Source organism: Camelus bactrianus, chromosome 13 (genome assembly GCF_048773025.1).
Source record: "Camelus bactrianus isolate YW-2024 breed Bactrian camel chromosome 13, ASM4877302v1, whole genome shotgun sequence".
In the NCBI taxonomy this organism is placed as follows: domain Eukaryota; kingdom Metazoa; phylum Chordata; class Mammalia; order Artiodactyla; family Camelidae; genus Camelus; species Camelus bactrianus.
This window is the reverse complement of record NC_133551.1, coordinates 75,499,154-75,525,144: the sequence shown is the minus strand read 5'-3', so window position 1 is coordinate 75,525,144 and position 25,991 is coordinate 75,499,154. Positions and strand designations below refer to the sequence as shown.

The window sequence follows — 25,991 nt, the reverse complement described above, 5'->3', positions numbered from 1 at the left end:
GGAGAGAAAGCGGACCGGCGGCTGCCGGGGCCGAGGAGGGCATTCTGGGGGACGACAGAAGTGTGTTCTACACCTTAACTGTGATGGTGATTACATGACTTACGTGACTGTCAAACTCTCAGAGCTGTGCCATAAAAGGATGAATTTTAATTTGTGTAAATTTTACCTCAACACACCTGACTTTAAAAACTGTAGCCATAATAAAGCCTAGTTCTGGGACAGGGATGCTCACAACTGAATTCCAGGTTGATGTAATATGAAATAAAAATAAAATGATACACATAGATATAATAAATTTATAAAATATAAACCAAAATAAAGGGAAAAGAAAGACATTTTCTTGATCAAGAATACACTCTAAGAAAAGCTAAAGAAAGTTTTTCAGGCCAAAGAAACTAATACCAGAAAGTGTCTCAGATTTTTAGGAAGGAATGAGGAACACTGGACATGAGTTGAAAAAAAAAAAAGTGGGTAAATATAAAACTCCCCCCTCTCCAATTTCTTTAACATATATATGACTATTTAAAGCCAAAATTATAACACTGCAGTGGGGATCCCATTGTACGCAGATGTAACACAAGACAACCACAGCATAAAGGACATGAGGGGGAGAGGGCCCTGGAAGTTTTCCAGGCTCCTTCATCTTACATGAAGCAATACAGGATACTACGTCTAAATAGATGATGGAAGCCTAACAGTGTGTACTCTAATTTCTAGAATAACTGCTAAAAAAATAATGCAAAGAGATATAGCTAAAAAGTGAACAGATACATTAAAATGGAATGCTAAAAATATTCAATTCAATTAATATAAGAGAAGACCTAAGAGGCTGGTAAGAGTAATAAAAAGTCAGAAGGGATAAATACAAAACAAACAGTAAAATAGCAGGCCTAAACCCAACTGTACCAACAATTTAAATATTGACAGATTAAACACTCCAATTAAAAAAAATTGTATGAATAGATTGTAAGAATGGAAAAGCAAGATCCAGCTATATGCTGTCTATGAGAGACACTAAATATGAACAGGACAGGTTAAACGTAACAGACAGAAAAAGATAAAACTATAGAAACAGTAAGCTTAAGAAGGCTGGAGGAGATGTATTAACTTCAGATAAAGTAGATTTCAAGACAAAGAGTATTATTAGAGATAAAATACACAAAGCAAAATTGACAAGGGAAGAGAGAATTCCACAACCACAGCTGGAGATTTTTAACACTCCTAAGAAATCCCCCTCAAATCAGCAGAGACATAGAAATTCTCCTTTCTGACAAATGCTTTCAATTGCCTTGACCAACTGGATTTTTATAGAACATGACACCCAACAATTGCAGATAAACATTCTTTTTAGGTGCATGATACAGTCACCAAGGTCGATTGTATGTGGGCCATGAAACAAGTCTCAAGTATTTAAAAAGACTGGAATCATACAGAGTATGTTCTCTGACCAAAATCAACTTAAACTAGAAATCAATAATCAGATATTTAAAAAACCCCAAAATATTTGGAAATTAAACAATATATTTCTAAAAGTGAAATTGGAAAATAGTCTGAACTGAATGATAATGGTAATACATGTCCAAATTTTTGGTATGGGATAAAGCTGTGTTTAAAGGGAAATTCATAGCCTTACATGTTTATACCAGAGAAGAAAGGTCTCAAATTAATAATCTACGCCTGAGCCTTACAAAGCTGGAAAAAGCAACACAAAACCAAAATAAGTAGAGAAAAGGAAAAATAAAGATCAGAAATCAATGAGATAGGAAACAGATAAACAATAGAGAGATTTTATGCTAACAAATTTGATACTCACATGAAATGGACAGATTCCCTGAAAAACAAAAATTAACAAAGCTGCCATAAGATGAAACAGAGAGCAAATCCTGAGAGTTCTCTTCACAAAGAAATTTTTTTTTCTATTTCTTTAATTTTGTATCTATACGAGATGGTAGATGTTCACTAAACTTCCTGTGATGGTCATTTGATGATGTGTGTAAGTGAAATCAGGCTGCACACTTTAAAATGAGGCAGTGCTGTGTGTCAACTGTATCGCAATAAAGCCGGAAGGGAGGTAAAAAGATGAAACAGGAAGTTGGAAAAACCCTGTATTTATGAAGGAAATTCACTTATCAAAAACCTTCCCACAAAGAAAACTCAGGCTTAGCTGATTTCACCAGTGAATTCTATGAAACATGAGGGAAAAAAATACCGTTCTTCCACAAATTCTTTCAGGAAATAGAGGCAGCAACACTTCCTAACTCACTTTATCAGGCTGCATAACTCACTCTGAAACCTGACAAATATATAATAAAAAAGTTATAATCGGCATCCCTTATAAACCCAGATTCAAAAATTCTAAGAAAGATACCAGTAAATCACGCCAAGCACTATACAAAGAGTATGACGCATCACGATCCGGTGGAACTTTCCTCAGGAATGGCAAGTTGGTTTAACGTTCAAAAGCGCTGTGGTCCAAGCGAACAATGCAGGGGAGAAGCCGGCGAGGAAGACCATCTGCTTGCGCTGAGAGGACGCGCCCTCCAGCAGCGCGCTGGTTTAGTTACCAACACAGCGTGGACAGTTCAGCCTATTGACGCAGGACTCGGCTGAGTGAAAATGTTTCCTCCCAAGAGGCAACAGAGGTGGTGAGAAATGGTCAGATTCAGAGGAGAGCCGAGATGATTTTGGTACATTAAATCTGGAGTGTGGGAAAAGGGTGCTGAAAGCTAACTCGAGGGTTTCTGGACAGAGCCAATGGGCGGATGGAGTGTTCATTGCTGAGACGGGGAGACTCCAGGCAGAGCAGGTTTTGAAGGGTATGTGCAGCCGAGGGTGGGGGAGGCTCAGAATTTGAGATAGAACATTTGAGATGCTGTCAGATACCCAAGGAGAGAGTTGGAAAAGGAAGTGGGATACCTGAGCTGGATATGGGAGGCGGTGGCACCCAGCCAGGGCCGTAAACATGAGACTCATTAGGGCACGACAGTATTTAAAGCCAGGAGGCTGGACAGGACCACTCAGGGAGTGAGTCCAGGCAGACAAGGACGGGGCCCCACAGTGACACCTTGGTTTAGAAGCAATCAGCCAGTCAGGTGAAATAAGAGGTGGCTCAGAGAGGCTGGGAGGCTGGGAGGTAGACATGCCACTGAGGCGGTGGGGAGAAGTGGTCTGTGTGCTGACGGGCAGGGTCTGGGGGAGAGAGGACTGACTCTGTCTGCGCTGATGCGAACCTGCCGCAGCCGTGTTGGGGAGTGGGTGTGAGGGGCCGGCACCCCAGCCATCTGTCCAGGGCCAGCATGGAGGGCAGAGGGTAGCAGGAGATGGGACGGGGTGGAAGACGGGCTGGTAGAGCATAGGACATTCTCTGATGCAGACTGAGACCCCACTAACTGAATATTGGGCTTCTGGATCCCTTGAGGTTTTGCTTACACACCTAAGACAGAAGTGACAGCATCTTTAAAAACAGAATTACAAAGCAAAGTCTATTTCTTCCTTAAGGTGAAGCCCAGGTGAATTACAAGTTGCCAGACAATCCTTGGCCAGAAAGATTGGCATTCAACATACTTGATTTTGAGAGAAACGCCCTGGGGGACTCCAACGCTGACAGCCGCACCTAGAACGCTGTGCCTGGAGATCTTCCTCTCGGCTCCATACTCCACCACCGTCCCAAAGAAGCCTGCCCTGCAGGGAGCAGATGGCAGTGAGCAAGCCAGGGCCCCTCAGCTCCTGATTCCTCCTGGATCCTTCCAGGTCACCGCGGGCAACTGTCACTCAGAACAGAGGCTGGGGCTCCACCCCCAATTCCCTCTTGCCTCCCCACCACCCACAGGGAGTAGAGTCAGTGGTGACAATGGAACAGAGTCGGGACACCAGTGGTGCGGTTCTTAGACCCGGGTTCCGCAGGGATGGGACTGCAGAGCAGCAAATTCCACTGCCTCGCAAGAGGAGGCCCTTCAGAAATGTTACAGACACGCAATCAACGAGAGCAGGCACTTTACTACGACCGGGTGCGTCAGCCAGGCTGGGACTTACTTAAGGGATCCCTTCACGCGAGTCTGATCGTCATCCTGGAATTTGTGCTGATAGCTGATCAGCGCAAAGGAGTGAGGGATTCCAAGCTGGGGAGACAGAGGGGAGAAGGCGGCGTGCTGGCAACTGAGACCGAAGTGGGCAGGGTCACCCTGCCAAGTGCCGGGCAGCACCCTGGGAGCCCGTCAGGCAGGGCCCACGACCCGGCAGCCACACAAAGTGTGTGAAAACGTACTGGCAGAAATGTTTAACAACTGGGAGATTTCGCATAAACCCCAGTTTCCTGACTCTTGTGAAAGAAGTCCCGACATCGAGCCTGTGTTCTTCTGGGGCGGCAGGTGCCCACCGAGGGATGGCCATGAGCAAAGCCCTCGCCCTGCCCGCCCACGGAGGCCCTTGAGTGCTTTGGGGTCACTTACCGACCCCCCGATTCTGTGGGCTTTTACCACCAGAAGCATGAAAAAGGCCTTTTGCTTTAGGATAACTGGACCATGGCTCCCCCGGGAGTCCAAGAACACAGTACTTCATTCCTGAGTGAATATGAACAAACAGAACCTGCCCCAACCCCACAGGCGCTTGGATTAGGCGTGGTGAGAGGGGAAGGGCTGCCCTCACCTGCAGGGCCACAGTGAAGTGGCTGGTTTTGGTGTCCCGGACGATGCTGGTGTTCATGGCCGACTGGATGCCCCAGCGCCACTGCAGGTAACCCACGGTGTTCTTGTCCAGGTTCCGGGCCAGGACAGTGGTGAGGCCGGGCCGGATGCCACGGGATGAAAACTGCAGAGCACAGTTGGTTGTCACAAAGCTGGGGAGACACACAGGGAGAAAGGGTCCTGGATGACACCTGGCTTTCAGCTGTGCTTGGTCCTCCCCTCTCTGCCAGCCCACTCATCCCCGGGCCAGCTCCCCACAAGGAAAGCAGAAAACCAAGCCTCTCTCCCAGAGAGGGAGCTGGGTAGGGGTGGGGTTGATCCTGTGGGATCTGTTCAGTTAACACCCCACTCTGATCTGCATGCCCTATCCCCATCCCATCCTCACTTCAGCTACAACCAAAGAGGCATCTGTGTGTCTGCCTTTCTAAACCAGCGGATCCAATCCTGTTGCAAATCAGAAACACCTGCGGGGGCTCCCAAACTTGGCTGCACACTGGACTCACCCGACTAACCTGAAAACACTGGAGGCTGGTGCCCGCCTTCAATCCTTCTGATTTATAGCCCTGGCATGTCAGAAGCTTGCCAGGTGATTCTAATGTGCAGGCAAGCTTGCGAGCCCCTTACCCAGAGCCCACCCAGGCCAATCAAGTCATTATTTTGGATGGGAGGGCCAGGCATCGGTACAGTTTCTAAAGGTGCCGTGCAATCCTGATGTGCACTCAGGGCTGCATGGTACTGACCAAAGCCACTTGAAAAGCTAGTAAACCATCCCCCTGAAAGGCCTGTGAAGTTTGTTTCCAAGGGAGTCAGCCCCATCTTCTGGTTAAAAAGGGGTATTTCATGTCAGTAACAAAGGAATTCACAGCACTTCACTCAAGGTGTTAGGAGCGAACAGCTGGCCTTCTGTAAACAGCCATCAGTCACCAGACGGCCTGTTCAGTCTCTCTCTCCATCCTGAGCTCTGGAGGTGTTGCTTTTGCCACTAAAATAATGATACGTGTGGTAACTCTGATGACGTTTGCTCCTGTACTCACAAAGCGCTTCCCACGGCCGGAGGAGCTAAGGACCAACTACTTGCTCTCCACAGGGCCCCCGACCCAAACTTTCGCTCATTTATCTCACACCCCCGTCACATGGACGGCAGCTACATTCTGCTCTGGCCACACCGGGGTCCAGGGAGGCAAGCAGGGAGAAGAGAGATGAAAGTCCCCGAGATGTTATGCAGTCACATTTAAGAGTCAAAATATGAAGAGTGAGATCTCCGTTTAATCAAAATGGTAAGATTTAGTACTTTTATGGAACATGTCCTAGACAGAGAGACAGACTCTGGGCAGAGGTCAGCAAGGCAGGCCCTGCACCGGGGACTAAGAACTTCCCACAGGCTGCCTGCCTGTCTCGGAACTGATTCCACACTCACCCACTGACCTTCTGATCACTAGTTTGGACCTGCAAATAACTTGACCCTGGGACCAGGGCACCTTGAAGAGCAGACACTGTCCATTAATAAAATGGCAACCTTTTTATACATCTGCATTCTCAGGTCTGATAAACTGGGTACTGTGATGAAGTTCAAATTCCAAACCTGCAAAAGCTGATGACCAGCTACACCTAGACCCTCAATGGACAGACACTGTGAGGCTCAACCAGATCGAAGCAGCCAAGAGGTCTTCCTCAGTGAGCGCCTCCTCAACGTGTCTGATCTGCAGAATGACCTGGGTGCCTGATGAATTCCCCTCTCGGAGGACAGGGGAGGTTGGGGGTGGGGGGAGGAGCCTTCGCTTTTAGTCAGCAACATCAGAGGGGACAATCCTAAGCAGACAAGGTCAGGACAACGCTGACCTGTACAAATACTGTCCACCTGAAGCTCCGGTAAAAAGCATAAATCCTTGTCCCCTCCTCAGACCCCCTGAATCTGAGTCCTACAGCAGAGGCCAGAGAAGTCATGTTCTAAGCAGCGTGCGGGTGAGCCCACGCCAGAGTCCGGTCTGCCCGCGAGCCTCAGCCTGGAAGCACCGCTCCGGGGTTCTGCTCAGCTCTGCTCATCGCCACCAGCCCCAGCCTTCACCTGTCCAAGAAGCCATGCTCCCTCTCTCTCCCGACAGCTCTTATTCTGTATGTCGAATCAACCTGCAAACGTGCCTTTACTGCCAGACTGCAGGGCACAGACTGGTCTTACCCTGCAGAACCTGGCAGGCAGGCTGATGCATGTCCAACTGGAAGGGAAAGACCTTTCTTTTCAAACCACAGGCTCCATTCCAGGACTCCTTCAGTTACATTTTATCCCCTAGAGGAGGATTTTCTACCTTCCACCCATTTCTTTTATCTGAGCTCAGGTATCCCCAGACGGGAGATCAGGACATCTTTGTTGTTCTAGAAGGGACAGTCCTAGGCGTGTGACATCATCACAAAAGCGGAGAAGATGGAGCACAGAGGCTGGCGGGGTTTAAAGCTCTGGCATGACAGAAATCTGTCTGGTAACCAGGCCGTCTCACATGGTGCCTCACTGCTTAATAAAGTCCCTTTTCCTATCTGAAGACGCATTCTCTGGGACGAGGAAGCGATCAAGTCCATAAATATTTCCAACCTTGACCAACTTCCCTATGAAGGTGCTTTCCCTCCAGCGTATCACGGTCCTCACGGCCTCAGAGCCACGGTGACCAGGCAGGGCAGGAGCCTCATCCCCACAGAGGAAACGGAGGAACACGGAGCAGAAGCCTGGCCCTGGGCTGGGACAAGAAGCAGTCCCCCTTCTCCCCCCACAATCCAGTGGTCTTTGCAACAAGCACACTGCCTGCGTTCCATGCCAGCCCTGCAGTCTGCCCTCAGTGACCTTGTAGAACAGACAAGATAACTCCAGATGACCTTGACGAAAAGAACACAGGTTCTAGTCTCCTAAATCCACAAAGACCACCAAGGAGGATTTATCGCTTTGTATTTACCATCTTGGCGTGAGATTACGGAACAGCTTGAGACCAAATAAAGGTCCCTGCAGATCCCCAGCTCCAAACTCTAACTGTTCAAAAAAGAAAAAGAAAAAGAATTAATGGTGTTTTATCTCATAGCAGCAACCCACCTCTGGTTATAATTCCTTCATTTAATTCAATGCCATCGGCCCTTGCCAGGGCTCGAAAAGTAGGGGCTGGAAGATTCTTACTATCTCATCTTAACCTTTGCCAAATGGAGATGACTGTTTCCATAGATCCAAAGTAGGGAGTTTTCAATGAGGCGTGTTTCTGAAGGGAGCCCCTCTAAAGAAAGCACCGCTTACCCCTGATCCCCGTCTCCCTCCCTGCCTCATCTGCGGAGGCCTGCTGCAGTCAGGTGTGGCCCCCCCCCCCCCCCCGCTGGCTTCTTTTCATCTGCTCGGCTTCACCGTCTCACAGGTGACTGGAGATGGCTCCCAGGGGTCTGGCATTAAACCCGCCAGCAGTTCCGCTCAAAGCCTTGAAGTCCAGCCGGTTCTGGCTGCCTCATCACTAGTCTGGGTGACTTTCAAGGCAACTCTTTAATGTTAATTTGATGCAGCTCGACTTGCTCGGCATATCGGGCTGTTAAATGACTGCCAATAAGTGGACCAGAGAACCGAGACGGAGGTGCCCATCTTCTGACTTGTGCAGGAGGAAGGAACAGCCCACAGGTTTTTGTTTAAGGGGACAAAGATGCTGAGTTTCCTGGGGCTGGGTTTCCAGAAGCTGGCATCTCAGGGGAAGTCCTGCTGCTCCCTTCTCACCAGCAGCCTGAGAGATTCCTTCTCAGATATGAGACATAACTGACTCTCGGGGACAGTGAATTTACACACGTTTGACAGCTGGCACCCTGTTACACAATGATGTGGCCCACCGAGGTCATTTTGAGGGCAAACGTTCAGAAATAAGGCTTTGCAACGGACAACACGATCCCGCCTGGCAATATCCTTACCTCGCCCCATCCCTTTGCAGAAGTGACTCGTCTGAGCGCGAAGTTAATGGAACCCCCTCCATTCCCATTCTGGGTAGAGAGGCTTCCGGAGAGGATGGCTGTGTCTGAAGCTGTCAAGGGTGCCTAGGAAATGATATCTGCTGGTAATAAATCAATCAAAGCAACAGGAAGCGCCAAGGAGAGCAGCCTGACAGACACACCAAGTGCAAGGCCAGAAGTGCAGGTGATAACACAGTGCCATGTGCAGGGGTGCAGAACCACCCCAGCTCCCACCCATCTCTCACTCCACCATCTAAACCACACGTGGCTGGCAAGGTCATGTTTCACAAAAGCTTTAATGGGCAAATTTCAGAAAAATCCAGGGGAGACACAGGGCTAGATGCTGGTACTCGGAGTACCAGCCGCATCAGGCTGCACCCTGTGCCTCCCCACATGGGACGCCTGGGACTCCTCAGTCCTCCCTGTGGCCGGAGTGACTGACTCTGGAAGCCTCATGAGGAGGGCAAGTTTCCCTGAGTTAAGACTTCACACTCTGGGCCGACGTCCTTGAGAAGAAATAAATGGGTTTAGGAGGCAGAGACCTACTATGACTGTCAGCTGAATGACCCGACATTGCCACAGTCAAACAGCGGACAGAAAGATGACATTTCAGTGACCCCGCGCTCAGCTGAGTATTTTGTTTCCCGCACAGAGTAGAGTGTGCCTTAAAACCAAGATTGGTTCTCGGAATTTCCCCTGGAGGTCTGCTCTCTCTCCTAAAATCACGATCTTGGCTCCCACTTCCCCTAGACCATTAGTGCTTCCTGGCTGGAAAGCGCTTGGCAGCTACGCACCCCTTGGCACTCCTCTTGCCAACATGTCACCAGAGCAGTATAAACAAGGTTGTGACTGAAGCTTTGCTTTTTTTAAGTGGCTAACTGCATCCTTTCACAAAGATGAGAAGACCCTGAGCACACCGTCTCATCCCAGCTGTGTGATCGCTGCACCTCGTTACCCCAGGGGCCCCCGCCCCTGCAAGGGCCCCCCACCTGTGCGCTTTACCTCAATGGACTGGGAGATGTGCATCTTGTTGATTTCAATCTGCGGAAAGCCACTTCCGGACACATCTTCGTACTCCTCCTCATAGCGATCAAAAAGGTCAGTGGCGTCGATGCCAACACTGATGGTCCCCTGGGGCAGGAAAGTAAGCAGTCAGCTTCAGGCGTGGCATTTGCGGAACGAAAGCCAACACTACACTTCAGCAGCCGCGCGGTTCACTGGGCGTGCAGGACTCACAAGCCTAGAGCGTGAATGTCACAGCTGAAGCCAAACAGCAGCAGGGCACCAACCACTTCCAGGGTCAGAAAACCAGTCATGTCCGCAGGGGAATGGCTTGACAAACACAAGTGTTAGGAAAAGAAATAAGACTGATGTGTTTCATGGATCTAAATAGATTACTCTGCACATAACCCATGAATGCAGAAAACCACCTACAAACTGGCTACATGGATTAACACTTTTAACATTCAATTCTAAAATCTCTGATGTCACAAAACTACCCCAAAATTCTTTAAAACATAAAAATACCTTCAAAGACATGCAAAATAAATTATAAACAAATGGGAGATTTAAAAACTGTTCCGCCTCCTTAAATTAATTTGAGACTTAAGTTACGGGAAACAGAACCCCACATTCTCTCAAGAATACTAAGCTAAAACTTTGCTAACTGATAAAAATGCACATTACTCAGAAAATCAGTGTTTATTACTTTCTTTCACTGTCGTAAGACTTTTCAAATGCGCAGATATCTTAATCCAACACATAAAAACATGACTCAACATACGTTTTTATTAAATTCTCCACAGCCCATTACAAAGAAACCTGATTGAGGTTTAATTTACATATAATAATACAAACTGCCCCCACGTGGAGTGTACAATGAGTTTTGGCAGATGTGTACACTTGGGAAACTACCTCCAAATTAGCACTTCTGTCACCCCAAAACTGCTGAGGAGAATGTGCTTTCCTCCCTTTGACGGGGACATGGGAGGGAAATGAGGGTCACATGAGCCTGTGAGTATCTCGTGGAGGAGTGAGGATGTCGCTGGGGCTGGAACAGGGGGAGGGAGCGGGTGGAGGAGGAACTCGGGGCGGGGGGTGCTGGGCGTGAGTGGTCGCGCAGGTGGGGTTTATCCGAGATAATGCAGTTTAACCCTGATGTTTTGGCTGGTTTAGCAATAGCCCCAGATGTTCATTTTTAAACAGTGATATCATCATCAACAATATTTTCATCACCAGTAGTACTACCATCGTCAATAGCTGCCTGAAACTAAGAAACCTGAGTGGGTCTGGGGGCAGCCTTCACTTTGTGCTTCAAGGATCTTCCACGGTCTCTTCTAGTGGTGACCTTCGGAGGAAATGTGGCTAACCCGTCACTATCCTCCATCTCCTTCCAGGGGACACGGGAGCAGCATCTCCCACTCCAGTACCGCACACAGGTCCCTGCTGCGACAGCGGCCAGACAGCTCACGCCTTCCAATCTCAGCTGGTGGTGGGGGAAGCATTAGACGCTGCCGCTCATCTGGTACATCAGGCAGGTGGCTGGTGCCTTGGCCTGTGACATGTGTGAAGCTGTCAAGCCACTGGTCAGCTTTGTCCAGGGACAACACCAGGTGTACGTGAAGGTGTGGGAAACAGAGGTGGGCCAGCCCCACAGAAGAAGGTGCCAGAGAGCAGTCTCAGCACGGCTGCCAGGTTCTCCCCCTCTCCTGAGCGCTGTAAAGCAGGGGCTGGCACACGTGCTGGGAAGGGCCAGAGGCTGTGTTTCAGGCTCTGCTGCAGGGAAGGCAGCCGGACTACCTGGCGAAGCACTGGGCCTGACTGTGGTCCAATAAAACTCTGTTTATTGACCCTGAATTTCATATAATAATCACATCTCAAAATACTATTCTTCTTTTGATTTTTTCCAACCATTTAAAAACCATTCTTAGCTCACAGGTCCCATAAAAACAGGCAGCAGGCTGAATGTGGAACTCCTGGCATAAATCTACAGGGTTTCTTTTCTTTTTTTTTGGGAGGTGGGGTAATGTCATCTTTTTTGATAAACTCTTCAAGCAGCAACGAGATTAAACATAGTATACACATTTAATGAAAAAATTTAGTACTAAATTTCCATTTTCTCAGAAATTTGAACAATTTATATATGTATATCTATATTAACTCGTGCTTTTTTTTTTTTTAATGAGGGGGAGGTAATTAGGTTTATTCATTTATTTCTATTTGGAGGAGGTGCTGGGGATTGAACCCAGGACCTCGTGCGTACTAAGCCTGTGCTCTACCACTTGAGCTATACCCTCTTCTCTCTCTCTTTCTCTCTCTATTTTTTTTTTTTTTGATGAAGGCACTCAGGATTGAACCCAGGACCTCATGCATGCTAAGCATGCATTCTACCACCGACCTGCACCCATCCCCCATGAATTTCTAACTTATATAAAGTGATGTTCAACATTGACCATCCATAGTGTTAATTTTGACCATATGAAAATCAAAAGACTCAGATCTGCTGAAGAAGCAGCAGCATCTTCTTTAATAGTGAGCCTTTCTTTAAAGAAGACTATAGCCAGTCAGTAAGACTGAGGCTGTAGCAGCAAGCAGGTTTATTTACACACAGCTGTGAAACATGACTTTTCATTTAGATCAAATGGTAGTTCCTCCATGTTAATTTCACTCATTTCCACCCCACCCCCCATTCTAAGGTCTGTAATGGCACATATGAAAGATAAAGTAATAGCAGTTTATAGGTTGGTTCTATTAGCAGAAGAATCTCACAACTGCTAACTATGCCTGTTTTATTCCAGTGCTAACCAGATGCTTCAGATGAAAAATCATTTAAGTTAATCCTTAATAACTGACTTGTTGAAGGTGAAACAGTTGACTTATTTGTTTATTTACTGAAGTATAGTCAGTTTACAATGTTGTGTCAATTTCTGGTGTACAGCATGTTTCAGTCATACATATACATACATATATGCATTTTCATATTCTTTTTCATTATATGTTACTATAAGATATTGGATATAGTTCCCTGTGCTATATAGTATAAATTTATATATCTACTTTATATATAGCATTTAATATCTGCAAATCTCAAACTCCTAATTTATCCCTTCCCACCCTCTTCCCAATAGCTGTAAGTTTGTTTTCTTTGTCTCTGAGTCTGTTTCTATTTTGTAAATAAGCTCATTTGTGTCATTTTTTAAGATTCCACATATAAGTGATACCATATGGTATTTTTCTTTTTCTTTCTGGCTTACTTCACTTAGAATGATGATCTCCAGGTCCATTCATATTGCTGCAAATGACATTATGTTATTCTTTTTTATGGCCGAGTAGTATTCCATTGTATAAATATACCACACTTCTTTATCCAGTCATCTGCTGATGGACATTTAGGTTGTTTCCATGTCTTGGCTATTGTAAACAGTGCTGTTATGAACACTGGGGTGCACATGTCTTTTGAATTATAGTTTCCTCTGTCTATATGCCCAGGAGTGGGATTGCCGGGTCGTATGGTAAGTCTACTTTTAGTTTTTTAAGGAACCTCCATACTGTTCTCCATAGTGGCTGCAACAAACTGCACTCCCACCAACAGTGTAGGAGAGCTCCCTTTTCTCCACACCCTCTCCAGCATTTATTATTTGTAGACTTTTTAATGATGGCCATATGACCAGTGTGAGGTAATACTTCATCATCATTTTGATTTGCATTTCTCTGATAATTATTGATGTTGAGCATCTTTTCATGTGCCTGTTGGCCATCTGGATGTCTTCTTTGGAGAAATCTCTGTTTAGGTCTTCTACCCATTTTTTGATTGGGTTGCTTGTTTTTTTGTTGTTGTTGATATTAAGCCATATGAGCTGTTTGTATATTTTGTCAGTCACATCATTTGTAAATATTTTCTCCCATTCTGTAGGTTGTTTTTGTTCACCTGACATTATTATAAATGTTACTGTAAACTCAGTCAAAAAGTTCCACAATGAATGTAAAATGGTTTGTTCTTGTGGTGATATTTAAATATCAATTTCAGGGATAGTACAGCCTCATGGCAAAAGCATTTTAATTAAATCAAGAAACTCATGGAGCAGAAATTCTTAGAATTAATTATGGTGCACACAATGTATAACTGTGTGTCACAATAAGCTGTGACATTCTGCCTATGGAAAATAAAGCTCAAGTGGTCACAACATGCAAATATTTTTGTATATTCAGTGTAACAGAATCATTTTTTGTGATCCTGATTCTGAATACAAAAGTCTGCTTAATACAGCATGGTAGTGTATTAAAAATTGTGTATTAGGAAAGGAAAGCCTGAGCCTCTGCAGAACTCCTTTTAAAAACCTTTCTAAAATAAATCCTGCAGCTTTTAAAATATTTACGAAACGGCAATCACTGAGAAGCACGTAACCAAGAATACTCTGAAATTGATCTTTTGAGGAAAGAAAAACTGAACAAATAAGTCTGTTTACTTCATTTTGAAATTCCATAATGGCCTTTTTGGAAGAGCTCAATTTTTGGTAAGAATCATTTGGTGGAGCTGTTATTTTTAATTAGTTAAATTTATATCCTCTCCTGGAATGGAATGAAACTGACAAGGTCTGCCTACAGTTTTATGGCACCTAAATTTGAAGAATTTCAAATTTGAAGAATTCAAAAGATCACAAATAAAGACAACTTATTAAAAAAAGTATAAAGAAAAAATACTCTGAATGGAAGCAAAAAAGACAATACCTGTGAAAACGCTCGGGTGAAAATATTTACATGTTCCAAAATGAAGAAATTTAGAATCAAGAGAGTATCTCCTCAATTAAGAACTGTATAGTACACAGACCACAGATGACAAATGTTGGTGAGGCTGTGGAGAAGAGGGCGCCCTCGTACAGTGCTGGTGGGAGTGTGAACTGCTGCGGCCACCGTGGAAAACAGCATGGAGGGTCCTCAAAAGACCAAAACTAGAACTACCATATGATCCGGCAATTCTACTCCTGGCTATATATCTAAAGAAAACAAAAGCACTAGTTTGAAAAGATATACATTCCTCAGGGTTCATAGCAGTATATTATTTACAACAGATAAGATGTGGCAGCAACCTCAGCATCCATCAACAGGCAAATGGATATACATACATATATATATATATAAAATGGAATACTGCTCAGCCATAAGACAGACTAAAATTTTGCCATTTGCAACAACACGGATGGACCTGGAGGGTATTATCCTCCCTGAAACAATTCAGAGAAAGACAAATACTGCATGTTATTGCATATGTAGAAAAATAAATAAAACAAACTAGTGAATATAACAAAAAAGAAACAGACTCACAGATACAGAGAATAAACTAGTCGTTCCCAGTGGGGAGAGGGAAGGAGGAACGGCAAAACAGCAGTAGGCAATATGAAGAGGTACAAACCACCACATATAACACAGATAAACTACAAGGATATACTGTACAGCACAGGGAATAGAGCCAATATTTTATAAATGGAGCAAAATCTATAAAAATTTTGAAACATTATATTGTACATTTGAAACTAGTAATATTAGAAATGGGTTATACCGCAATTGAAAAAAAAGTGAATTAAGTCAAAGACAAAAGAAATTAAAAATTATACTATGGTATACAGAGAATAATCAATTAAATATACCCCAAATTTCAAATTTACTAAATAAACTGGCCACTTATATGAATACAGTAGGCAATGTAATGAAAGAAAAAAGACAGTGACATGACAGTACACTGAAAAACACTGGTGCCAGACACGGATGTGAGCACCCTGTGAGTCCTGCCAGCTGGTATTCCATCCTTGCACAGAGCCCCCTCCTTGATTTGCACTGACCCTGGACCTGTTTCTGTCCAAGAGGATGCAGTGGATGGGATGGTGCAGACTTCAAGGCTGGGCACAAGGAAACTTGCAGCTTCATGAAGGCCTCAGACCTGCTTTCTGGGGAAACTAGCTACTGTGTTGTAATGCAACCACCCTGAGAGCACTACACTGTGAGGAGGCCCAAGCTGGTCAGCAGGGAGTCCACCTGGGAGAGATGCCCGGCCACCCTCAGCCACCGTCGCCGAGACACACGAGAGGTACATGAGTGCAGGTACCACCTCCCACGCGACCCAGCTGCCACCAGACTGCAACCATATAAGGAGACCCCCAGTGAGAACCATCCAGCTGAGTCCAGTCAATCCACAGGAGCATGAGAGACAAGCTGTTCTTGCAAGCCACTAAGCTGTGCAGAGGCTTGTGAGCCAGCAGTATGTCACCAGGACACGTAACGTCAGAGACAGATACAACCATTAAAACATATCAGTGAGTGCCAGAAGTGACGATTCTGCTTCTGATACTTTAAGCACGCCTTTCCACTGTCAAAAATGTCCTGGTTTGGATGCTGAAAGACCGGTCACCCCGTCTCCAGTGAATGACGTAAGCCGCCAAGGGCTTTGAGCAGAGTGCGCTGGTCTGACCGAGTTCCGAAGGCAGACTGGCCGCTGTGCTGGCGAGAAGGGAAGCAGGGACGACGGGGTGGCCTTGGCAGGAGCTCCTGGTCTACGTAACTTGGGTTCCATAATCTGCCCCTCATTCAGCTCAGTAGCCCTGAGAGTTTTCAGTTGGTTCTTGAAAGGCAGACAATCATATCATATGCAAACACTGATAACCCTTTCAATATTTATAGCTTTTATTACTTGTCTAACTGTATTGGCTAAAACTTCCAGGATAATGTTAAATATGGTTTTATTTCCTTTCCCCAAAAAAACTTTTTAAATGATAAGCATCGTGTTAACTCCATACTGATAATCAATTGATTCACTGGAGGGTAGAGCAGACTTTAGAAGTTTAAAAATATTGCTCAAGTCACCACTTTTCCAACCATTTTGTTGTTTCTTTACATAGGGCCAAAATAACCAGAAACTCCAATGAGCTGGTGACTTTTGCACCTGACAACCTTTGGTACTGATCCAAGTCTATGGGAAGTGACTGACCCAGAGGAGCCAAGAGGAGAACCAACCATGCCTGAAGAACTGGCCCAGAGAGGGACTGGTCAGGTGACTCTGAGTTACAAGGATATGTTTTTCAATATTTCAGACAGTGGTTCAGATGCCTACCTTCTGCTCTTCTTCCATTTCAAGGAAATGACCTTTTGAAAATGGACTGGTCACAGTACCAGAACTAGATAGACAGCTTCTCTATGTGCCAAAGAGGAGTCTGCAACTTATAATTCATTTTCACTTTCAACATAATATGCTTTTCCTTCCTTCCTTCCTTCCTTCCTTCCTTCTTTCCTTTTTTAAAAAATGGACATTGAACCTGGGACCTCATGCATGCTAAGCATGTGCTCTACTACTGAGCTATTACCACCCCCTGTAATATGCTTTTTATACAACGAGAAGTCACAACTTAGGAATGAGAGATTTGAATTTTAACAGAGGATCAAAAAGGATCAAGAATAAGATAAAAGAGAAAAAGAGAAACAGAACTCTAACACTGGATAAATTATTGGGTTAGATTTTTCCCAACAATTTCTATTTCAACATATGCAAATTCGTCTTTATTATTAAATTGTTACTAAATCACATTTTTCAAATAAATAAGAGTTTATAAAGGAAAAGACTTTTGAGTAATCTTTAAGTGCAAATCACTAAACTTTTAAAGCATTTTGTTTATTTTTCCCCCTGCAACTTGCACATTTCACCTTGTTTTTCTACAGCAGGGTAGTCAAACCTTTTCTGTGAAGAGCCAGATAGTTGCTTTGAAGGCAAATGCTGTTGAAACTACTCAACTATGCTGTTGTAGCGCAAAACGGCTACAGGAAATACGTAAATGAATAAATAAACTTTGCTGTATAACAATAAAACTTTAGTTATGGATATAGAAATTTGAGTTTCATATCATTTTTGTGTGTTACAAAATATTATTCTTTTGGTTTCTTAAAAACCATAAAAAGTGCCATAAAACCTATTCTCAGCTCTTGGGCTGGACAAAAAGAGGCAGCGGGCCACAGCTTGTGGACCCTGTTCTAGGAGACCCAATGCTGCTGTCAGAGCATAGAAGGACAATAGTGACCAGCGACAAGAGTCCTTTCCAAACAAGGATGACACCACTGAAGACTGTCGGTGGCACACCCAGCAGCTACCGATTCTCAGCTGAGACCTTTGTGACTCTGTTTCTGGAGCTGAAAGATTCATGTCTAGCATGCGACAGCCCCACCCCCGCCCCGAAATGCCAGCGTTAACAGACTCCACAGGGAACACACCTCACAGTTGCACACTGTCTTCAGTCAGGTCAGTCATAAGAGTGCAACACAGGTTGCCAAAAGAATCTGATTTACTTAATTTCTCAAGGTTTGAGCTACTCAATGAAAATCACAAACTGATAAGAAGAGTCAAGGGTGTAAGAAGCTAAATAAACACAAGAGGAAGCAGTGGAATGCTGCCTGTTGGCATCTATCCCAGCCTATAAGCTGTAACCCGACTCATCACCGTTTTCCTGGACAGCCAGATGCTCCTTCATAAGGCAACCCTTTTTCATCCATTAAAAAAACAAAACACTGTAAAAAAGATAACTTTTTATTCTCTCATCTGCAGACTACTGCACAGTTCTCAAATTCTCAACACCCATCTGAATTCCTGGGGTAGGGGTGGGTGGGAGGGGGCTTGTAAAAATACAGATTCCCAGGCAACAGAGTGACAGAGTCCTATTCATTTGCTCTGAGGCAGGGCCTGAGAATCTGAATTTTTACTAAGCAAACATATTATTGTGACATAGCTGAGTGTACTTACTGGCTTTGGGAACCATAAACTGGTGGGTTGTCTTTTTTTTTTTAATATTTTAGATTACTGCAGATACATATGCAGTTTTAAGAAATAATAAGTGATCTGAGTACTGCCTTCCCATGTGGTTAACACTTGGAAAATTACAGCACAGTATCACAACTGGGATGCAGACACTGATACAGGCCAAAGCTCTTATTAAGAGTTCCTCAGCTGTATTTATTTATTTTTCATTTGTGGCGCATATATTTGATTCTATACAATTTTATCACACATGTGGGTTCATGGATCCAGCACTCCAGCAAAGATACAGCACATCTGTATCACCACGAGGAGCCCTCCCGACGTCCTTCTGTAACTGCCTCCTCCTCCTCCCCACCTCCTCCTCCCCCCCTCCTCCCCCCTGCCCCAACCTCTGGCTACCAGATAGTTTTTTAAATGAAGAAGCTGCAGCTGACAGAATTGTGGATTTTCCTCTTTTGTTCCTCGATCTCATTAGTGATTATGGATAAATAACACAGTCTTTTCTAATGCAGTTATCTCCAATAAACACATCTAGATTGGTTAAACCTATGTGATTAAAAACACATACATCACATTATCTCAGTGTCCTCCTGAAACCCTCCTCCCTCCCAAAACTACAGTAAAGGAATAACAAAGCCATAGACAAAAAGAACAGGATACTCAAAGGTGACAGGTAAGAGGTATTAAACAATTTTTAGAAACTGGAAAAGGATGAAGAGATATGGTAACTGATTCAGCAGAAAAAGCTGAAACCCAAGTGTCTGCTGGTCAGGAACTGGAGGGACTGGGTACCCCAGGAGGGGGAGCAGTGGACCGTGATCACTCCCCCAAGGAGTCAAGTGACACGCTTGTTCTTTGGAGAAATCAAATGAAGGCATTCCAGGCACAGGTGGGGAGGGGCGGGGCATGTACTGGAAACAGGGTGAGGGAAACTGAACGGGTCCGGTCCCAAACTTCCCACCCTCCTCAGCTGTGAGACTGCTGGCAGCCAGGCAGCAGACTGGCGATTTCTTCTCAAGAGAATAATCATCTGCTACTTAGAGAAAGCCTTTAGACACTAACCTTTGGCTGGTAGTGGGGTGGGGGGATGGGGGTGATGGGGAGTGTTTCCAACCAAACACCCCAGGCCAAGCCCATCAGTGACAAGCCCTGCCAAGTACACGCAGTGTCTACTCAGCCCAACTGTCCCACTCTTCGTGGCAGTCGGCCAAGGATTATCAGACATTTGAGGAAAGCCTCCAATAACGAAGTCTGAAATGAAGTAAAGACCAAAAACACCAGAAAGAAGCAGAGAATACAAACACCAAAGAAAACAGCAAGAAATGTGTAAGTAATATCTTTAGAAAAATTAGATACTGCATTAATAATAAAAAACATTTGTGAATGTTTACTATGTGCCAGGAACTCTTCTAAGTATCTGACATGTATTCTTCCACTTAATCTTTTAAACAACAAGGAGCGGGCACTCTTACTCCACTTCAGAGGAAGAAACTGAGGGCCAGAGAGGTGAAGCATCTTACTCAAAGTCACATAGTTGAGAAGTGGCAGAGACAGGATTTGAACCCAGGGCATGTATCTCTAGAGCTCAAACAGCAAAGCCCTACCCCGTACTTCCCATGAATTAAAAAAACAACAAATTTGAAAAGAAAAAAGTCTAAGAAATCAAAAATATTATGACACAAAAATTTAAACCAACAGAAAGGCTGGAAAATAACCTAGGGGAAAAAAGTCTCAAAAAAAGTAGAACTAAATGAAAAATATGCAAAATGGAGGGGGATGGTGCGGAATGAGATGATTAGTCCAAAGGGACCAGTATGTGAATAAAAGGAGTCTGGAAAGAGAGAAAGGGAGGAAAAAAAAATACCACAAAACTTCCCGGAACTGAGGACCACTCAACTTTCCAGGTGTGCGGGTCCACTGTAAACACCAGCACCGGTAAGAAAGGCACCCAAGGTTCTCCATCACGGAGCTGCAGAGGCCCAGAGAGAAGAGCCCAAGGGTATCAAAGGGGCAGAGACAGTCACGCAGACGAATCAGGAGTCAGAACCAGTCTTCTCGACAGCAGCCCTGGAAGCTAGAAGCCTTGGCCTAGGCAGTGAAGGAAAAATGACTTCCAAACTGGAATTTAATATCCAGGCAAAGTAGTAGGTGGGTTTATATAAAACTTCCATTTTTTTAGGTCTTAAATAGACAAAACCTAGCAATTCCTAATATTAAATATAAAGAAATAACCAAATATTAAATTACAGATTCATACACTTTGTATCTGTCTAATCTATCCATACACACATATATATCATAAGGAGTATAAAGATACGGGTTTGTAGTACTTAGCATCAAGTATAAACATGCAATGAAGACATGGTGAGTTAAAGTTAATACTCTACCTCTGGGAAACAAGCCGCAACATCGCTCACAGATGAACCTGTGCGTATCTTATGGCGCATGAATTCCCTACCTAGGTGTGCGGTATATGGGTGCATGTGCAGAAATACAAATACACACGTGCATACTCAAGGGACAGCCTTGCACATGTGCACCAAGAAGCACGCACAAGAATGTTCACAGCAGCAATGTTCACAACAGTGAAAGCCTGGAAACCATCCAAACCCCACCAGCAGGGGGATGGGTAAACCGTACACAGCCACAAAAACGAATGAGCCACAGCTTCGTGAAACATGGAGGGTTTCGGAAGAGTACGAGGGGTGGGGAGAGAGCAAGTCCCAGAAGGACACCTACCGAATGGCGTAACTTTATAAAGCTCAAGTACAATAAAAACTAAAGAATACATTGTTTAAGCGTACAACCAACTTGTGACAAAGTTTAAAAAGCAACAGGATGATGCCCGTCTGAGTGTTTCTGGCTCATGCTGGGTGTCGGCGGACCCTCCCCTCCTGGGAAGTTGAGCCCTTCAGCTCTGTATTATTTCTTTTACATTTCCCGTCCCTTCCTCTCCTTCTACATCCCCTTTGTTCAAACACTGAACCCTTTAGGATTGTGCTCCTTTCTGGCAGGGAGATGGAAAAGGAGAGAAATGTGGAAATGAATGCAAGTTATGGGCAATATTCTTGTTTTGGGATCAGGCAGTGGGTTCCTAGGTGTTTATTACTATGTTACACTTTATATGTTACACATGCTCTTTTCCATATATGTATGGATGTGTGTCCGCATGTATACATATAAATAAAATTATCAATGACTAATTTTTTCTTTTAAAAGACAACAGAATGGGAATAAAAGGAAAAAGACATTTGCCTTTTAGACATCTTTTGTAAATGAGCTACCGGGGAATGTGTTCTCTCTACAAACAGAGATAAACCAAAAAAGAGGAGGGTGCAGGAGTCCACCAAGGAAAGAGCTGGAGGGAATCCAAACTCCACGGGAAGGGGCTGTTCTGCTCAGCGTCTAACAGCGCCTCTCACAGTTGGCACCTGGTACCAGTTTGTTGAATGAAACAACAAAAAGGCCCTCCTAGGAAGTGGATGAGGAAAGTCCTGAGGCCACAGCTGGATAGCAGGCCTGAAAGCAGAGTCTAGACTGGACTGGGGTGGACGATGAAGGAGGGCTCCAGATGGATGCCACAACAGCAAAATGAGAGTGACAGACAGATGGTGTCTGATGGGTTTATAGAAAACTAATCAGGGGAACCAACAAGACCATCACTAACTTTATGGAGTAAAAAGAGCACTAAGAAAAGTCAGGCAATCTTAGACTGCTATCTGGCTCAAGTGAGTATTTATACAGTGAACATTAATTTAATCCTAAGGGGCATTATAATTACATTAGGTGAACTGAAAAAAACTGTTGTGTGAGAGAACTGTTTCCTTATTTTTTTCTGGCAGAAGGTCAACAGATAGTTACTAAAACTGAAAAAAACAGCACAGTGCAAATTTGCAACTTAGAAATACCTAGGAAATGTCAGAAGAGCGAGCTCAGAGAGGTAGGAGTGGCCGCCTCTGGGGAACAGGAGTCAGGAGCCTAAGAGGAGGGTGGGGAGAGACAACTGTTTTGTTTTGTTTTTTTAAAAATAAGCTCAGTAACTATTTGACTTTCTAAACTATTTACACATATTACTTGGACACAGACACACAAAATGAAAAAATTCCCACACTTTAGACTTTGAAACTAGAGGCTTTTAAACTATTAATATCTCAACAAGGTCTTATATGCATAAAAATTATCAGACTTCTCACGTCCTTAAGTCTCAGATGTTCCTTGATCAGGAGGACCCAACATAACCAGATGAAACTGTTACCCACAGGCAGGGCCTGGAGGAGGAGGGATGGGGCCCAGCCTCCGGGAGTGCTCCCTGCCAGCCCGCACCCGGGGAGCAGCCTGGGGAACTCATGTTACCGGCATTACGTATCCCACCGCAGCCTGCTGCCACACTGTGTGGATGAAAGTGCAGTCTCCATTAACCCCCAGCCCCTGCCTTGTCCCATGTTCCTTAAGCCAAGTCCAAGTCGTCTTCTTGCTGTTGGTTCTGTTCCTTGTTGCCAATCTTAAGCCAGCGAGTCAATTAAAGACCATCATTTCCCTAGTTCCCCTTATCTCACTCAGCGAGCACCTTCACCCCTTCCATTCTGCCTCACTGGGCTCGTTTAGAATCCCGATTTTGTCCTTCCACCTCGGGTCACCTGTGAATGTGACAAACGCATCCCCACTGATGTCATTCATAGAAATTCTGAGGATGTCAAGTCAGAGCCTTTCTCCTGCATGATGAAAAGCTTCTCAGGTTGGAAACAATGCATTAATCAACCCTCTCTGAGCAGACTCAGTTTTTCATCTGGCAAAGAATGTTTCATTCTGAATATTTTTGTGTTTATATTCCTTTATCTGGCCATAAAGATAATGTGAGAAATTTCTGTCAAGGCAATCTCAACAATAACTATTTATTAATTGAAAATTCCACCAAGAGAGGCAATTATGGTGGGAGGTGATGTGAAATTTGCCCATTTTACAGCTGATGAACCCATGGTGGCTTCTGTGAGACAGTCTCCCCAGAACCATCCTATCTGAGATGAAGGTCAGAACCTGGGTTCTCCAGTTTTACAGAGGATCAAACTCAAATTTATCAGGGTGTCTAAGAATAACTCGGTCCCAGCCTCCCTCCCCTCCCCGCCCACACCCACCACATCTCTCCACAGTAGCCTTTATTTCTGATGCCGTGTAAAACCCTGGGCTGACAGGGCGGAGGGACAGCCCTCCAGCCAGTACCCTTGCAAACAGCCTTCTCATTTCAACAGCAGACCATTTCTGCACACGGTAAAGTGCCCCTCTGCCATCCAGCATAGCAAACACATGGGTTAAGACAGCTTTTCTTCAGCACGATGATCCTGTCAGCCGAGTCAAGTCAGTTTACAACATCAGAATCACTTCAGAGAACAGACTGAAGCCATAACCACTGGCTCATTCCGATGGCTATAATCATTAGACATAGCAACCCAAACAAATCTTTCAAAAACGCCTTTAAAAATAATTGAGTAATGTACTCATACCTTTTTATGAAAACATTTTGGGATTATGGTTATATGTCTTCATTAATATAGTATTTAACATTTTTTTCCCTGATAAAGCTGAACTGTATTTTTTTTTCTTTTTTATAGAAGTACAGTCAGTTACAATGTGTCAACTTCTAGGGTACAGCACCGTGTCCCAGTCATGCATATACACACATATATTCGTTTTCATATTCTTTTTCATTAAAGGTTATTACAAGATATTGAATATAGTTCCCTGTGCTGTACAAAAGAAATTTTCTTTTGAATTGTGTTTTTAAGCTATTACACGAACCACACTGATAGGATGACCTTTCTAAAATCAGAAAGAGGGTCTTCTTACCAGGGAGTTTATGCCAACCTCTGTACGGTGAATGGAGAACGGAATGGTCCAGGGAATCCAGTAACAACCTCCCTGACACTCTGATGGAACAGGGTCAAAAAGAAAGGAGTGGATACTCTCTGAGTGAGACAACGAAGCCCCCTGAACAAAACTCAGCTCAACGCCCTGCTTCTCGTGGGATGCAGGCAAGCTCATACAGAAGGCAGTGAACAGCCTGCCTCCTAAACTGGCTGCCATCCACAGAGAGAGATTCACGGGTACTGACAAGAGAAAGGAGTTACAATAATCAATATGAAGTGAACATGGCACAGAACAACACTATCGTATGATCTTAGCCTCTAAAAGGCAAGAAATGAAGACGGATTATGCAAGTGAAGTAGAGATCTCAGAGACCAGCGTGGTCACACACAGTCCTTGGGAGGCAGACGAACTGCATCATCTGCCCAGTCGTAAGTTCCCTCCCCCATCCGCCCAGTGAGGAGGTCCCTGGAGGCAGATGCCAGGACCCCAGTGACCTGAACTTGGTGCTTTCCAGAGGGATTTATTCCCCAAGGTCCTAAAGACAGAAAACAGGCAATTAAACTAAGGATGCTGGGGTCTGAGGATCTGACCCCAAGCACTGGGGCTCATGGCAAACAGCCCCTTTCACACAGGGAGAGACCGAGCTGGGGCTGGAGGAATGACCTGACCCAGGACACAGAACTGGAGGGTGGAGTCCAGGGCCCTCTCCGCTGCCTCAGGCGTCTGTGAGTGCCGTGTGCTTGCCTGCATCCCACTGGCTAGAGCTGGGAGGGCTGGGGGCTCTGCAGTGCTGTCCACAGCACCTCTCACACGGAGCGGGTGGCCACACTGACGCGGCATGGCCTCAGCACAGGAGCAGGTGGGCGGTCCTGGCAGAGAGCCGTTTCCAAAACCCAATGGACAGACCAAGACCCAGCCACAACCGGCAGGAATCACCCCATCAAGCCAAGTCCTCCCCACGCAGGGCTGTATGAGACTTGAAGTCAGATTTAGTTCCTAACTCCCCCTTGCTACTCGCACCACTTGGCACTTACAGGGCAGGCTTGTCTTTCTCTAATAAATTCCCATGTATTTCAAATTCTTTCAATCATTTAACAGCTTGGCATGGTGCTTAGAATACACGCCCTCATTCTAGGAATGACAAAACCACGTGTGGGTCCCATGGTGAGCGCTGCGTCCCGCGTCGCTGTGTCAGAGCCAGTTCCCCACCCCCCGCCTTCCTGCCTGTTCGTGGTAGGTACTCCTACTGGAAGGTTCCCACCCAGTGAACTCTTAGTGATGAACGTGGAGAAATCGCACCCAAGTTTCAGGTGGCGGTACCACAAATGCTAACAAAGCTGCCCATCCCCACAAGCTGTGGTCCTCTGCGGGGGTCCGGGTGACAGTCCAGCGCCAAGCCCCAAGGTCATCAAAAGCGTCCTTCTCCCTGTGGTCTTCTTACAAGAGATCATCCCTTTCTTCTGAGGATGAGGCGATTCCAAGCCTTTCTGCTCATCTTGCAAAGCAAAACACTCGGAAATGGAATGAAAGATCCAGCTCAAAACCTCTCCTCAAAGTGCTGCACAGCCAACATCTGTTTACCACTTGGCGTTTCTGGTTACAAAATGTCTTATTTCTTTGGAGGCAGTTTATGCAAGTAAAGTATTGGGAATTTTACAATCTTGTGTGCCGGTGTGAAACGGTCACAGCTGTGCTCCCTC

The 25,991-nt window shown here is 45.0% G+C and overlaps 1 protein-coding gene across 2 annotated transcripts in view; it reads right to left on the bottom strand.

The window, feature by feature from the left end:
- Positions 1 to 25,991, bottom strand: part of DNAJC11 (DnaJ heat shock protein family (Hsp40) member C11) — a 65,690-nt gene that overhangs the window by 7,012 nt on the left and 32,687 nt on the right. Inside the window, exons 5-11 of one of the 2 annotated variants that reach the window (XM_074377529.1) lie at positions 9,642 to 9,770; positions 8,601 to 8,723; positions 7,622 to 7,695; positions 4,645 to 4,834; positions 4,033 to 4,118; positions 3,565 to 3,681; positions 1,814 to 1,831 (exon numbers count right to left, since the gene is read on the bottom strand). In XM_074377529.1, the coding sequence (XP_074233630.1) occupies positions 1,814 to 1,831; positions 3,565 to 3,681; positions 4,033 to 4,118; positions 4,645 to 4,834; positions 7,622 to 7,695; positions 8,601 to 8,723; positions 9,642 to 9,770 (737 nt within the window). The remainder of the gene's footprint in view (positions 1 to 1,813; positions 1,832 to 3,564; positions 3,682 to 4,032; positions 4,119 to 4,644; positions 4,835 to 7,621; positions 7,696 to 8,600; positions 8,724 to 9,641; positions 9,771 to 25,991) is intronic. The other variant, XM_074377530.1, reaches the window with a different exon arrangement.